General features: G+C 51.6%; 1 protein-coding gene across 3 annotated transcripts in view; it reads right to left on the bottom strand.

Annotated features, from left to right (window-relative positions):
- The window catches only part of SLC23A1 (solute carrier family 23 member 1), a 17,976-nt gene extending 3,757 nt beyond the window's left edge, over positions 1 to 14,219 (bottom strand). Inside the window, exons 1-15 of one of the 3 annotated variants that reach the window (XM_061424668.1) lie at positions 13,286 to 14,202; positions 12,150 to 12,211; positions 11,385 to 11,519; positions 10,768 to 10,925; positions 9,948 to 10,036; positions 9,746 to 9,813; positions 9,022 to 9,203; positions 8,772 to 8,892; positions 8,369 to 8,525; positions 7,916 to 8,063; positions 7,258 to 7,363; positions 6,894 to 7,023; positions 6,652 to 6,795; positions 6,079 to 6,174; positions 966 to 1,226 (exon numbers count right to left, since the gene is read on the bottom strand). In XM_061424668.1, the coding sequence (XP_061280652.1) occupies positions 985 to 1,226; positions 6,079 to 6,174; positions 6,652 to 6,795; positions 6,894 to 7,023; positions 7,258 to 7,363; positions 7,916 to 8,063; positions 8,369 to 8,525; positions 8,772 to 8,892; positions 9,022 to 9,203; positions 9,746 to 9,813; positions 9,948 to 10,036; positions 10,768 to 10,925; positions 11,385 to 11,519; positions 12,150 to 12,211; positions 13,286 to 13,367 (1,920 nt within the window). In that variant the 5' untranslated portion in view covers positions 13,368 to 14,202 and the 3' untranslated portion in view covers positions 966 to 984. Of the gene's footprint in view, positions 1 to 965; positions 1,227 to 6,078; positions 6,376 to 6,651; positions 6,796 to 6,893; positions 7,024 to 7,257; positions 7,364 to 7,915; positions 8,064 to 8,368; positions 8,526 to 8,771; positions 8,893 to 9,021; positions 9,204 to 9,745; positions 9,814 to 9,947; positions 10,037 to 10,767; positions 10,926 to 11,384; positions 11,520 to 12,149; positions 12,212 to 13,285 lie in introns of those variants that run through there. The other 2 variants (XM_061424669.1, XM_061424670.1) reach the window with 2 other exon arrangements.
- Between the last annotated feature and the right edge of the window lie 236 nt (positions 14,220 to 14,455).

Raw genomic sequence — 14,455 nt, forward strand, 5'->3', positions numbered from 1 at the left:
TAAGCGTTGGAGACCATTTCCCTAAGCCTAGATGGGTGGGCAGATGAGTTCATTTCCACATACTGCCAGATGATCATCATGTAATATAATAAGAGGTTACAAACTTGAATAACCTAATAATTAAGAGCAAAGACTAACTAGACTTCCTGAATTTGAGTCTAGTGATTATGGGTAAGTCCCTTAACCTTTCTGTGCCTTAGTTTCCACCTTGTTAAAATGGTAGTAATAATAGTATCTATCTCAGGAGTATATTTAGTTAATACACATCAAGCACTTGAGACCATTCCCTGGTACAAATTAATAAATCACTTACTAAAACTTTCTATCATGGAGTCATCTAAGCTAAGCTCTCACCTTGTTGGAACTTGTCTGTCTGTGGCAATGTGCACATTAAAACTACCTTTTTTTTTTTTTAAGACCTTGAGACATCACCCCATCAGGGCCTGTATGGCATAGTTTTAGGGTAACTGAAATCATTCTGTTTTGTAGAGGTTTTATTACAACTATTGAGACAGAGCGCCTTACGTGAGAGAATTTTTAATATTCGTATACTTGTGTCAGTCATTTCTCAACCTTTTCCATGTCATGAAATATAATTTATCATACTACATGAGGTTGCCTATAGCTACAGGTTATAGCTCACAGGCCCCAGGTGACCCAGTATCAGTTCAGATACCCAAAGGCCGAAAGGATCAATATTTCAGCATACTTTGAACCTCCTACACGGCTAATGGCCCACACTTGTTGGGAAGTTCCACTGTCACTGTCCACTGTCCACTGTCATGAAATGGCTAAGGAGTTCCACATACATACAGTGACTTTTTACCCAGTCTCCCTTTCCATTGAAAATATTCAATTATGTTACAAAAATGGTAACTTGAGTAGTTGTCTCTCTGGTTAAAGCATAAGAATGTTGTGATTTTCCATCCCTCCCACAAAAGCCATAGACTAACACACAGTCCTACCTTTGCTGGGAATAATTTTTCAGACCTTGGTGTACACGGTTTCTGTGTTTTCTGGGATATCTTCTGGAACTGGAAGCTGGTTTTTTGACCTTGATGGAAATCCTTTGAAGACCGGGCAGATAGGAATGTATTTCAGAAAGGCAATTCTTTTTACCATGCTCATCCCAATGGGAAAGTCATAGCTTTTCAGGCTGGAAGACATCTCACTGTCAGCATGGGCCCCAGCTTTCCACTGTATCAGACCTCGTTCTTCTGGGCTTCCTGCAAGTGGACAAAGGGGTCACCAGAGCCAACAATCCTCTACTACCTCCCTTCCCCATAACCTAGTCATGAGGGAAGAATTCCAGAGTTAACTTGATTCTCAGTTTTCTGGTCCTGCAAAGATGAATCTATGATCTCAGCTCCTAACTTGCCTAGAGCTCTAGAGATCCCTGAAAGATACTGGTTATACATAATCAACATTTATTGCATATCTACAGTGTGCCAGGAGACGGCACCCCACTCCAGTACTCTTGCCTGGAGAATCCCATGGACAGAGGAGCCCAGCGGGCTACAGTCTGTGGGGTCACACAGAGTCGGACACAACTGAGTAACGCGTAACAGTGTGCCATAATGCTCCGTGCTTAAGTGCTTTAAATTCATTGTCTGATTTCTTTGAAACATTGGTGGGAGATACATATGCACTATTCGGAGAAGGCAATGGCACCCCACTCCAGTACTTTTGCCTGGAAAATCCCATGGATGGAGGAGCCTGGTGGGCTGCAGTCCATGGGGTCGCTGACAGACATGACTGAGCGACTTCACTTTCACTTTTCACTTTCCTGCATTGGAGAAGGAAATGGCAACCTACTCCAGTGTTCTTGCCTGGAGAATCCCAGGGATGGGGGAGCCTGGTGGGCTGCCATCCATGGGGTCACACAGTCGGACACGACTGAAGTGACTTAGCACACCATAGCATATATGCACTATTATACAAAATTTTATGATGAAGAAGGTTAAGTAATTGTCAGCCTTCACCATCAGTATGGGGCTGGTGTTTGCTGGACCAATGGGGACCAAGTAGTACCCAGACTGCTGTGGAGGTAGGAAGGTATATTTTGAAATACTATAATCAGTATTAGTATTACGAGTCCATATTTGGAAAATAAACTCTAATACAAACTTCAGGAAGTCAAGCTAGGTAAAATCTTTGTTGGTGGTAGGGATACACAAGAGATTTTTCACAAATAGGGGGAAGTAGTTATGGGAGGGATTTGTGAATTCTCTGAGGTTTTCACAAGAGATGAGGTTGAAGACAAGTAAGTGGAAATTTAGTACAGAGATTTCCACACACTGGCAGCCCAGGTTGAAAAACCCCATGGGTAGAGAAACCAGATGTATCTCAAAATCTCAGAGGAGGACGCACTGAGGGAGGGCTGGGATGCATGGGAGAGGCCACTGGAGCAGGCGCTGTCTGAGCTGGGCCTGGCTGCACAGAGAGCAGACAGCAGAGGAGCTGGAGCTGTGGCACCAGACTGGGGTGTCTCAACCCCACTCCTCAACGCTGCTGGGACACAACCACCAGTGCATGCTCCCCACCTGCCTTCCAAACCCCTCCCTTGCGGTGCCTTCAACTCTTGTCCACATTCCAGTTTCCTTGGTCCTTCCAGAATCATCCAGGAAGCGCTCTGGATGACTCAAGCCCAGGTTCATTCACCTTCAGTTCAGTTCAGTCGCTCAGTCGTCTCCGACTTTGCGACCCCATGAATCGCAGCACACCAGGCCTCTCTGTCCATCACCAACTCCCGGAGTTCACTCAGACTTAGGTCCATCGAGTCAGTGATGCCATCCAGCCATCTCATCCACTGTCGTCCCCTTCTCCTCCTGCCCCCAATCCCTCCCAGCATCAGAGTCTTTTCCAATGAGTCAACTCTTCGCATGAGGTAGCCAAAGTACTGGAATTTCAGCTTTAGCATCATTCCTTCCAAAGAAATCCCAGGACTGATCTCCTTTAGAATGGACTGGTTGGATCTCCTTGCAGTCCAAGGGACTCTCAAGAGTCTTCTCCAACACCACAGTTCAAAAGCATCAATTCTTCCGCGCTCAGCCTTCTTCACAGTCCAAACTCTCACATCCATACATGACCACAGGAAAAACCATAGCCTTGACTAGACAGACCTTTGTTGGCAAAGTAATGCCTCTGCTTTTCAATATGCTATCTAGGTTGGTCATAACTTTCCTTCCAAGGAGAAAGTGTCTTTTAATTTCATGGCTGCAGTCACCATCTGCAGTGATTTTGGAGCCCAAAAAAATAGTCTGACACTGTTTCCACTCTTTCTCCATCTATTTCCCATGAAGTGATGGGACCGGATGCCATGATCTTTGTTTTCTGAATGTTGAGCTTTAAGCCAACTTTTTCACTCTCCACTTTCACTTTCATCAAGAGGCTTTTTAGTTCCTCTTCACTTTCTGCCATAAGGGTGGTGTCATCTGCATATCTGAGGTTATTGATATTTCTCCCGGCAATCTTGATTCCAGCTTGTGTTTCTTCCAGTCCAGTGTTTCTCATGATGTACTCTGCATATAAGTTAAATAAACAGGGTGACAATATATAGCCTTGATGTACTCCTTTTCCTATTTGGAACCAGTCTGTTGTTCCATGTCCAGTTCTAACTGTTGCTTCCTGACCTGCATACAGATTTCTCAAGAGGCAGGTCAGGTGGTCTGGTATTCCCATGTCTTTCAGAATTTTCCACAGTTTATTGTGATCCACACAGTCAAAGGCTTCGGCATAGTCAATAAAGCAGAAATAGATGTTTTTCTGGAACTCTTGCTTTTTCCATGATCCAGCGGATGTTGGCAATTTGATCTCTGGTTCCTCTGCCTTTTCTAAAACCAGCTTGAACATCAGGAAGTTCACGGTTCACATATTGTTGAAGCCTGGCTTGGGGAATTTTGAGCATTACTTTACTAGCGTGTGAGATGCAATTGTGCGGTAGTTTGAGCATTCTTTGGCATTGCCTTTCTTTGGGATTGGAATGAAAACTGATCTTTTCCAGTCCTGTGGCCACTGCTGAGTTTTCCAAATGTGCTGGCATATTGAGTGCAGCACTTTCCCAGCATCATCTTTCAGGATTTTAAATAGCTCCACTGGAATTCCATCACCTCCACTAGCTTTGTTGGTAGTGATTCTTTCTAAGGCCCACTTGATTTCACATTCCAGGATGTCTGGCTCTAGGTCAGTGATCACACCATCGTGATTATCTGGGTCGTGAAGATCTTTTTTATACAGTTCTTCTGTGTATTCTTGCCACCTCTTCTTAATATCTTCTGCTTCTGTTAGGTCCATACCATTTCTGTCCTTTATCGAGCCCATCTTTGTATGAAAACTTACTGCTGTAAATTGCTTTCAACTCGGTTTTCACTTTCTATTTTGTTGGATGACTTTTTGCCCTTACGTGTCTGACTCAGGGCCATACTGGCAGGCTTCAGGAGCACTTGCTGAACTAAACTTTTTGCCCCTCTAAGGTTGGTTTGTGGGTAAAGGGGAAAGAGCAAATACAAAGTGGCCTGTGCCCACAGTGTACCCGTCCCACGGAATAAAGCTGTATGACTCCGTTATTGACTGCATTCTGGGCCAGCCAGACCTGGGTTTGAGTCCAGGTTGTGTGACCTTAGGCAAATGATTTAACCACTGTGAGCTTCAGATTCCTCATCAATACATATTGAAGGACTGTTACCTACTATGCAGCATAATACATATAATGATCGGCAGGGATGGATTAATGATGGGCATTTGGGTTGAAGGAGAGGGATGTGAGGAACTCTGGCACTCTGAGGCTGTTAACATCTGGGTAGCTTAATCCAGCTGCCCAAATCACAAACCCTTCTGTACAGCTGCCTACCCAGATGCCCTCCATCTCTCTGGATTCCCTAGGCATCAAGGTTGCCACTTCCCTGTCTTCATATCCACAGGATGAGCTTCAGGTCTCACCTCAGCTTCCTTTAGGTGATATGTTTAGGGAGGGCGGGGTACCATAATCAGGTACCAAAATCCATCTATTCACTGGATAGCTTCTACCAGGAGCTCCCTCATCTGATGCTATCTAAAATCCCTGAAAGTACCAGGGAGCCCTGCCCCTTCCCTATGTAAACTCTAACCCACCAGCTGTGCACAGCCAGCCCCTGATTCCTGTGCTCTGAGTAGACACTTGTGTCTTCAGAGAGGGGAAAGCAAGTGGAGCCAGCTATATTTAGGCTGTTAAGTGACAGCAGATGGAGAGCTATCATCTTGTTTTTCCAGTCTCTTATCTCCGTAGACTAATGCAATCTGGCCTCTGTCCCCACTGAGCTTTCCTTGATCTTACACTTCCCCTGGAACTCTCCAGCAAAGTGGTAGAGTGGCTGGGACACAGACTGTGAACTAACTGCATTGGATAGACTTTATTTAAATCCCAAATTTGCAGTGTTTAAAACCTTCAGTGAGTCACCTAACCCCTGATTCTTTTTCCTCACATAAAATGGCATTGATAGTCTGTCTCACAGGATAGTTTTTGAGGATAAAATGAGACATTTAGCTCCCTTCCTGACCCGTAAATATTTGGTAAATGCTAACAAGTCTCATTACTAGTCAGAATACCTGGTGACATTTAGTTTTTGTATTTTGGGGGCACATAAACATGGGCTAGGAGGATTCTCAGGGACCCCACAAAGTATCCTCCATGACCCCTGTAAAAAGCCCTGATACCAAAGAGAAATGTTAAGAGCTCTCCTGGTAGCCAGCATGACAGATCACTGGCATATCTGGAGTGGGTTTTGCCAACATACTAATGCTACATTCCCAGCTGTCCTATCCTAAGAAAACAAAGGCACCCCTCAATCCAGTGGCAACCAAGAAATGGCAAGGAAACAATTCATGGGGCCCAGGAATGACTCTCCTAGCCACATCCTCTTCAAGACCAAGAGGAAACTTGGCCTCTATGAGGCCAGTGGTCTCTCCCTCCAGCCCATCTGTTCCTGCTTCTCCCTGCAGAGCCTGCATTGCATCTGACCTGGCCACGGCTCCAGAGACATCTGGTGGACTGCCTATGAGTCCACCATGGTTCTCTGTTCCCCTCCCAGGGCTGACCCATACCTGGCACTGTGTTGTCCAGTATGAAAGCGAGGCACCCACCCACGAACATCTCCGTGGTCAGCAGCACAGTCAAAATCTGGTCCACCTCAGGAACGCCTGTGGAACAGGCCAAAGGCCAGTGAACGTGACGGCCTCATCCAGAGAACAGATCTCAGAGACGCTCCCCACTTGCGCAGCCTGCTGACTTCCTCGAGCAGGTGTGGAGATGGGACAGTACAAAATCCGGACATTCAGGATTATACCCTCTGCCTTTCCCATCCTTGGATTCAAATCCCAGTTTGCTGGTTGCTGCTTGTCCTGCAACAAATCATTTAACCCCTCTCATCTGTAATGAAGATAGTATCTGTCTCATGGAGCTGTTGTGAAAACTAAAAGAGCACATGTAAAGTTAAGACACAGAAAATGTCTTAGTAAAGGACAGTTATTGGTTAGCCACTTGGCTGCTGACTAACATCCAGAGTTGGGGAGGATTTGTGGCTCTGGCTGTGTGGAGCCTTTGAGGGAAGAGGCTATGCTCAGAGTCAAGCCCACCATACCTCCCCCACCTTGAGATGGGTAGACTCTTGGGAATACCTGTGTTAATGACGTCCGGGTTGGAGTCCAGGTAATTGGGCAGCGTGAGACCGAAGAACATGGAAAATCCAAGCACAAAGAGGTTGCGGGAGGAGTTCATGTCCACGAACTGCAGGTTAGACAGCCCCACAGCTGTAATCATGCCTGAGGGCACAAGAGAACCGCTAGAGGCTCCTAGCCCACTGAGTGGGCTCCACTCATTGCGACCACGCTGCGTCTTCAAAAGCATGCGCAACACTCACCAAAAAGGGTGCAGAACATCCCCCCTAGAATGGGGTCAGGGAGTGAGGCGAAGAGAGCCGTGAACTTGCCAATGGTGCCCAGAATTAGCATGATGCCCGCACCATACTGCACCACGCGCCGGCTGCCCACCTGCCAGTGAGCCAGGGGTTTGTGCTAGACCCAGGGGACGAAGCTGGGGGGAGCCTTAGTTGCAGGAGGGGAGGGGTGTGGTGGGTGGGCAGGGCCTGTTACAAGAGCCGGGCACGAATGGGTCAGGGCAGGATGTAGGGCGGGGCCTAGACCAAAGTAGGACTGGTTTGTGGCAGGGCCTGCGGTACGTGGAATGGAGTTGGGGCTTTGGGCCACTCTGGCTAATCCGGGCACCTTGGTAATCCCCAGGACGCCAATGTTGGGACTGGATGAGGTGGACCCATTTCCCGTGCCCAACAGCCCTGCGATAATGCAGCAGATGCCTTCGGTGAAGATACCCCTGTAAGGAAAGGGCAAGTGGGGGCCTTGGTCAGTGCTCTATCCTGGCCTGCGTCCTCCCATTGCCCTGGCCAGATCTCTTGCATCCCTAGGACTGTGCGAGCTACAACCAACTGTCCATAGTCGTCCCCCACTCTAGGCCAAAGGGGGTCTGGAAGCCAGGATCCCAGGTCTGAATGCTAGTCCCACTATCCTGGCACTTAATCTTTGGGTGATTCTGGGCATCAATCTCCTCATCTGTAAGATGCGGACAATAGGAGTACCTGTCTTACAGAGCCATTAATGGATTGCAGGAGAGAATGCACACCAAGGGCTAGACACACGGAAGGCTGTCAGTGACTGTGGTTTCTCTAAGACTTTGTTATTCCTCAGCTATTTGCAACAGCAAGTGATGGGAGCATCCTCACTTCATAAGTAAGGAGGACCAATCCTGGTGAGTTAGTGACTTGCCCAACTCCTTGTCCCCCTCCTCTGGGGTTCAACTCTGTCCCAATGTTTGCTTCCCGAGTGACTTTTGAGGGGATCAGACATTAGGGAGGACAGGTGGGCATACCTGTTGATAGCGTGTACTGGAGGGGGTGGCGCACCAGCCAGGCGGGCACAAGCATAGTAATCCCCAATGGACTCAATGATGCCTGCTAACGTGGCACTAAACATTCCCAGGACGGCTGCTGCAGTCACAGTGGGAAGCCCCCACTGACCTGAAGCAACAGGGAGACAGGCAGATGGATGCAGTGAGTGTTCCTAGCTGAGTCAGGGAGTAGAACAGGCAGTACTTGGGTAGAGCAGCGAGAGGGGTAAAAGGATCTCAGCCTGGGATGGGAGCTTATTTGGGATCACTCAGTCATAAAGCTGGAGTGAGGCTATGTCGGAATACACTGGCACTCTGCCTGGAACACTTTAAATGTGCAGTTGATACTTATTATGTCATCAGATGGACTGGGGTCACCAGGGGCCACATTGATGGTCTCAGTTGGAGGCACAGGGGCCCAGATGGGTTGCTCACAGGGATAAGGGATGCGGATCCAGGGAGCAATAGCCATGATGTCCCCTCGGGCATCTGTTCGTGCCTGGAAGCCATAGGCTGTGGGGTCTGAGGGCAGCATGTCCGTCAGGGTCAGCACATAGCAGAGCAGCCACACGGTCATGATGGCTAGCACGATCTGAAGCGAGGGTGGGTGAGGGGTCCACTGAGGGCCCAGGGAGCTCAGTCCAGGCTAACCAGCTAACCCGAGCCCCAGCCCCATGGTGCCCCAGCCCTAGCTCAGACCCTGGCCCCCATTCCTGGCTGGGACCTCATCTTTGCCTCTAGCTCCCCTACTGCCTTGGCCCTTTCTCCCAGCCTTAGCCCTGGACATAGGTCTAGCCCCTGCCTTGGTCCCAGCCCAAGCTGCCTGTCAGCTCCTCACAGGAAACATCTTGAAGATCTGGATGCGGAAGAGAGTGAGGCCTTTTCCCCAGCGGTAGACAGGCAGCAGGAAGGTGAGGTTTCGCAAGTACTGGGAGAAGAGGACGATCAGGAGAATGGAGCTGGGGGCAGAAGCACAAAGAGAAGATGGCTGGTGGGCTGTGCTGGGGCAAGAGCCAAGGCTAAGGGGGCAGGACATGAGGGAGTGAGGGACTGGGGCTGGGCAAGGACCAGGCCTGGTGCCCACTCACCAAGCTGAGATACCCCAGTGGGAGCCCGCTCGGTCACCAGCAGCTTGGAAGACAGAGAGACCAATGAGGGAGACAGTGGGGGTGACTGTAAGAGGCCCGATGTAACTGAGCAGGGCCCCAGGCAGCCCCATCAGCCCAATCACCACCTCCACCATACTGGACACCATGATTGCACCCTGGACCTGGAAAAGCAAGATCAGCTGTAAGTCACTATGTAGAGGCCATGACATCTATGTTGTTTTTTTAAAAAAAGTTCCAAGGGGCTTCCCTGGTGGCTCAGTGGTAAAGAATCTGCCTCCCAATGCAGAAGACATAGGTTCAATCCTGGTCCAAGAAGATCCCACATGCCTCGGAGCAACTAAGCCTGTGCGCCACAACTATTGAGCCTGTGCTCTAGAGCCCGGGTACCACAACTACTGAGCCCACATGATGCAACTACTGAAGCCTGCATGCCCTAGAGCCTGTTCTCTGCAGCAAGAGAAGCCACCCCAACGAGAAGCCCATGCACTGCAACGAAGAATAACTCCTGCTTGCCGCAACTAAAGAAAAGCCCACATAGCACCCAAGACCCAACACAGCCAGAAATAAATTAATTAAACAAATAAAATTATAAAGAAAAAGTTCCTGGACCACATTCTCACATACCCCAGTTCAGCAGTGGCCTTCCCCTCCATCTAACCACACTCTCAAGTGCAGGTCTCTTCTGCTCCACATGCAAACCCACCTCTCGTATCCGTGGGTGCCAAATATGTGAGGTATTCAGGGGCAGACTCCAGTTACCATAGATCTCTTCTGTGGGCAGAGATAGGAACACACACATGGATAGAGAGAAAGTAAAGATGCTGCTCTGAATGGACATGGGACAGACCCGACCTCCAGGCTCCAGGGATTCCCCTTCCCAGTGCAGACCCCAGAAATGCACCCACCTTCTGGAGGGCATTTCCATTTCTCTAGGGCCAGGATGGCTTTCGCTGGGACCAGAAATGCAAAGGCACTGGCCTGGAACAGCGGCAGCCTGGAAGCAGAGGCACAGAGCCACAGGGACAGGATGGGAGGTGGGGAGGCAGGAGCAAGAGACGGGGGAGACAGAGGGCGGGGGACAGGCACAGAGAGAGGCACCGGGAGAATCACAGGGACAGAGACACAGAGGAACAGGGGCCGGGGCAGAACAGAGGGAAATCACTGAGGCCTCAGGCCGGACTCGGCGACATTTTGGGCACCTAAGAAAGAAAACAAATGGAGCCCCTAACCCATAACCTGCTCCCTTTCTTTCTCAGCACCAGCTCCTGCACTGTGACGGGCCATGGGCACAGGAGTGGATAGCTTGGCTCCTGTGTGCAAGCTCTGGTCACAACCTTCCTTCCCACAAACAACCATCCTTAGGCCACCCAGGCCTAGGACTGTGCACAAGGAGCAGGGAGCCCCCAGGAGGACAGGCCATTGAAGGGGCCCGCAAAGGCCCTGGAAGCAGGAGAGCGAGTGGTCCCGATTACCCAGAGTAAGGCTTAACTGAGGAGAACCCAGCTAGGCACGTTCCTTTTCCTTGAGGAACCCCCAGGGGTCCAGGGTGGGACCCCAGCCACCTGCCTCTAAGTCTGGCCTGGCAGCCAAAGCAGCAGGTGGGCACAAATAGCAGCTCTCTGTGTCCCACGAGAGTCCTCTGAGACTGCCCCTGCTGTGTGGGTCACTGCGTGTGTGTCTACGGGAATGGGGTCAGAGGTGCAGGTGGCACATGGGGAAGCTCACCGGATGCCCAGTGTGGTCTGGATGAGAGTGGTGATGCCCACACAGGTGAAGATGGTGCCAATGAGCTGGCTGACCATGTACTGGTCACGGCCCACGCATAGCGCCTCAGCCAGCAGGAAGGGCACAGCGATGGTGCCGCTGAAGCAGGTCAGGTAGTGCTAGGGGTTGGGGAGAGTGTGGGGGACAGTGTGTGACGCAGGGCCCAGGGAGCCCACCGGGAAGCAGGGGGGGCCTCAGAGCCCTCACACCTGCTTCAGTGGGCCTGAGCCCAGGCCACCCCTGCCAGGTAGCCCACTCGGGACTGATACTCCCATAAGGGATTCCCACAGAGCGACTGCTCACCTCTCTGGGAGTCACTAATCTGCCCAAGCTGCTGTGGCGGGGGCCCTCCTCCCTGTCACTGGCGCTCCCCCTGGCGGGTGATGTGCCGGCCCTTTCAGGCCCTATCAAACCTCTTCCCCACCGACTTGGCAACAGTCACTGCAGCTGACCTTAGGTTTCTCTTCCTGTTACCCAGGATGACCTCCTTGGCCAGGGAGGGGGCTGGGATCCTGGGGTGGGTGGAGGGTGGTCGGGGTGGGGGATGCGCAGGGGGCAGGCCCTGGGAAGATGCCCACCTGGAAGCCCAGCAGGATGCACAGGTACCAGGGCGGCACATCTTCGATCTTGTACAACATGTCAAACTTGGGTTCTGTGGACAGGGACACTGGGGGGTCCCTTGTGGAGGTCCCTGCTGAACCCAGGGACTCATGCTGGGGGCAGCATATAGAATAACTCAGCAGGGAGCGTTGACACCCAGAAAAGTCCATTCTGCTTCAGAATCAATCAGGGGCTCCGAGTGGCCTGTTGGCTCCACAGACGGGGGCCTTTGCCCTCCCTCAAGCTTCACCTACCCAGCTCTCCCTTGGCCTGGCTACACCTGGCTCCCACCTCACGTTGCCTTGTGCAGGAATGAGTCCACTGTGCTGGCTCCTGGAGCCCCTGGAACCTGGGCCTTCTAGCCAAGGGAATGGGCCCGTGAGTCAGAAGCCTGGAGGTACCCCAGGAAGAGTCCAAGAGGGCTGAAGACCGTGACAGACCCTCTTGGATCCAATCTGGTCCCACCAGTGCCCCAGTCCTTGGAGTGTCTCCTAGCAGGGTGGTAGGCTGGCCCCCTGCTGGTTCCAGGCTGGAGTCAGCCAGTCCCAAAGCAGAAATCTCCTTCACCCCCACTGCCACCCCCACCCCCTCCCCCAGTTGCCACATTCCACCTGGGACAGTCACTCTTGATCCAGTTCATCAGAACTTTTCTCTCTGCCCTCCCAGGGAGCAGGCTTGCAGAGTGCCCCACCCCACCCCTGACCCACCCAACCCCACCCCCACCCCTACTCATCCCCCAGCACCTGTGTCTGGCCCTCAGCGTCCTCCCGGGCCCTCATCTTTGGGGCACAGGTGTGAGCCGTTCCTGAGGAGAAGGAGGGTTGGCTTTACGAAGGCCAAGGAGGACTTTACTCCACATATCAGGCATTGTTTGAAGTAAATCTGTAACCAGATCTCTATCACTGATTGCGAAAGGAGGGCCCAGGCTGAGGTAACGTATTAACTCTGGCTGTAGTGGAAAAGGCCGCCCAAGCCTCTGCCACATGTACCTCTTGAGCATTCCCTTGCTTGCCCACACCTGAGCCTGGGCACGGGCCACAAGTTTTCCAAGAGAGGGCCAGGGTGAGGGTGAGGAGAGGATGACCTTGGAAGGGTACCAGGCCCTGGGTGAGGTGAGGAGAAAGGGAGTGAACCTGGGCACATATGATGTCACGCTCTGAATCAGGTTTTTCCCTACTTATTAATAAAAAGTTAATCATTATCATCATCATAACCCATCTTGTTATTGGGGAATGACTGTGTGCCAAGCAACATCCTTGTATCATCAAGTCTAACCCCAGGCTCTGGGTGCTATTAACCTATTTTACAGCTGATGAAACAGATTTAGGAGATGTGATCTGACCAAGGCCACACAGGTCGCAAGGTTTTAGAAAACCATTCCAAAAATTAGGTTTACCTGAACACCTAAACCCATCGTATTTATTTCTACATTAAATGTCATAAAGGACTGCCCTCCTCACCACTACCACTCAGGGTCCCTGAGGCAAAATCAGATGGGCCCAAGGAGCTGCCAGGGCTAGCCCGGTCTTGCCTGTCCTCTGTGTCAGGACAAGGATTCCTTTCCTTCCCTCCCAGCCAGGACCAGCTGTGTGCTCTGTGGGACCCAGTGCAAAATGAAAACCTGGGACCCCTGTTCCAAGTGTTATAATTTTTAAAACAGCAACAGCAGAGCATTAAACCAAATTGGGGGGCCTTTCTAAGCGTCAGGCCCTGTGTGACGGCCACACAACCCCTGAAGCAGCCCTGGGCCAGACCATCTTCCCCTCCTAGGGGTTGGGGAAAGCCCAGGGGTTGAGGCTCTAGGCTGGCGAGGGCCGAGCCCGAGGTCCCAGGTTCAGCTCCCTTCCGTGCCTTCCCGGCCCTCTTAGGGTCCACCTACTTCTGGGTCGCTGTGCCCACGGCCAGGCCCTGCCCCGAGGGCTCCCAGGCAGCACCGCTGTCCAGCTGGGTAGCAGCTTCATGTCACAGCCCTGAATCCAAAGGCCTGTCCAGCCTCCAGCCCGTTGCTCCAGCCTCCAGCCCGTTGTTCTGCCTGCCTGTCCTCTCCTCTCCCTTCTTGGCTACTGCTCCCAGGTTCCCAAAGTTGTCTGACCAGTTCAAAGCCTGTACTCCTCAGCACTTTCCTCCCCACCCTCTTTTCCTCAGTACTCCCTAGGGGGCTGGAGAGACAGCCCCACCCTTTCCACACACTGTCCTTTGGTCATTCAAGTCTACCCAAACCACATACCACACACAAGGAGACAAGGCTGGCAAGCTGCACATGATCTCAGATACACAGTTGCACAAACACACCCAGAGTCTGATGCAAAGTCTAAGTCACTTCACAAACACAGGACCACGCAGGTCCACATCACAGCTCCCAGCTCCACACCTGCTACTTCTGATGCCTCAGCCAATGCCTTGGACCCTGGCTCTCCCTGGGCTTCAGGGTTCTCTCCTGAGGGCCAGGGGAGGGGCCTCAGGCAGGTGGAGAACAGGCGATGGAACACAGAGCGCTGGGCTGCAGGGCAGCTCAGGGAAGCCACAGTGGTCAGGGCCTGCCTAGGACACCCCCATTCCTCCAGCACTATCCTTCCCCCCACCCCAAATGTGAATTCCCTCCCAGCCCTGCCATTTCACCTAGGACTCTGCCTGAGTCTTTTTGTTGTCTGAGCCAAGGTGTCAACAGAGTATTACAGTGTCTGTTCTGTCCACCTCCCAGAGATACAAAGGAAACTACAAGCTTGAGCATCACTGACCCCAGATACCCAGACTCAGGTGCAACCCAGGTGGAGCTCTTTCCTCTGCTGCTAAAAAAAGGGCCGCAGGTGAGAAGAATTTCTGGGGAGGACGTAGAGCCAAGATCAGGAATACAGCCTGTTCTAGGAACCCCGCCCTGCCCTGCCCTGCCCCAGGGCCCAGTCACGCCAGCTGGGTCACAAGCAGAGTCTAGAAAGTGAGCAGCCTCTGGGCGTAGACCCAGGGAGACTCGTGTTCTGAAAGGGGCACAGCGAGTGCAGCGGCTACAGTGGGTGTGTCCGCAGGTGACGTGCTTATGGAGTTTTCCTTG

Source organism: Bos javanicus, chromosome 7 (genome assembly GCF_032452875.1).
Source record: "Bos javanicus breed banteng chromosome 7, ARS-OSU_banteng_1.0, whole genome shotgun sequence".
Lineage (NCBI taxonomy): Eukaryota > Metazoa > Chordata > Mammalia > Artiodactyla > Bovidae > Bos > Bos javanicus.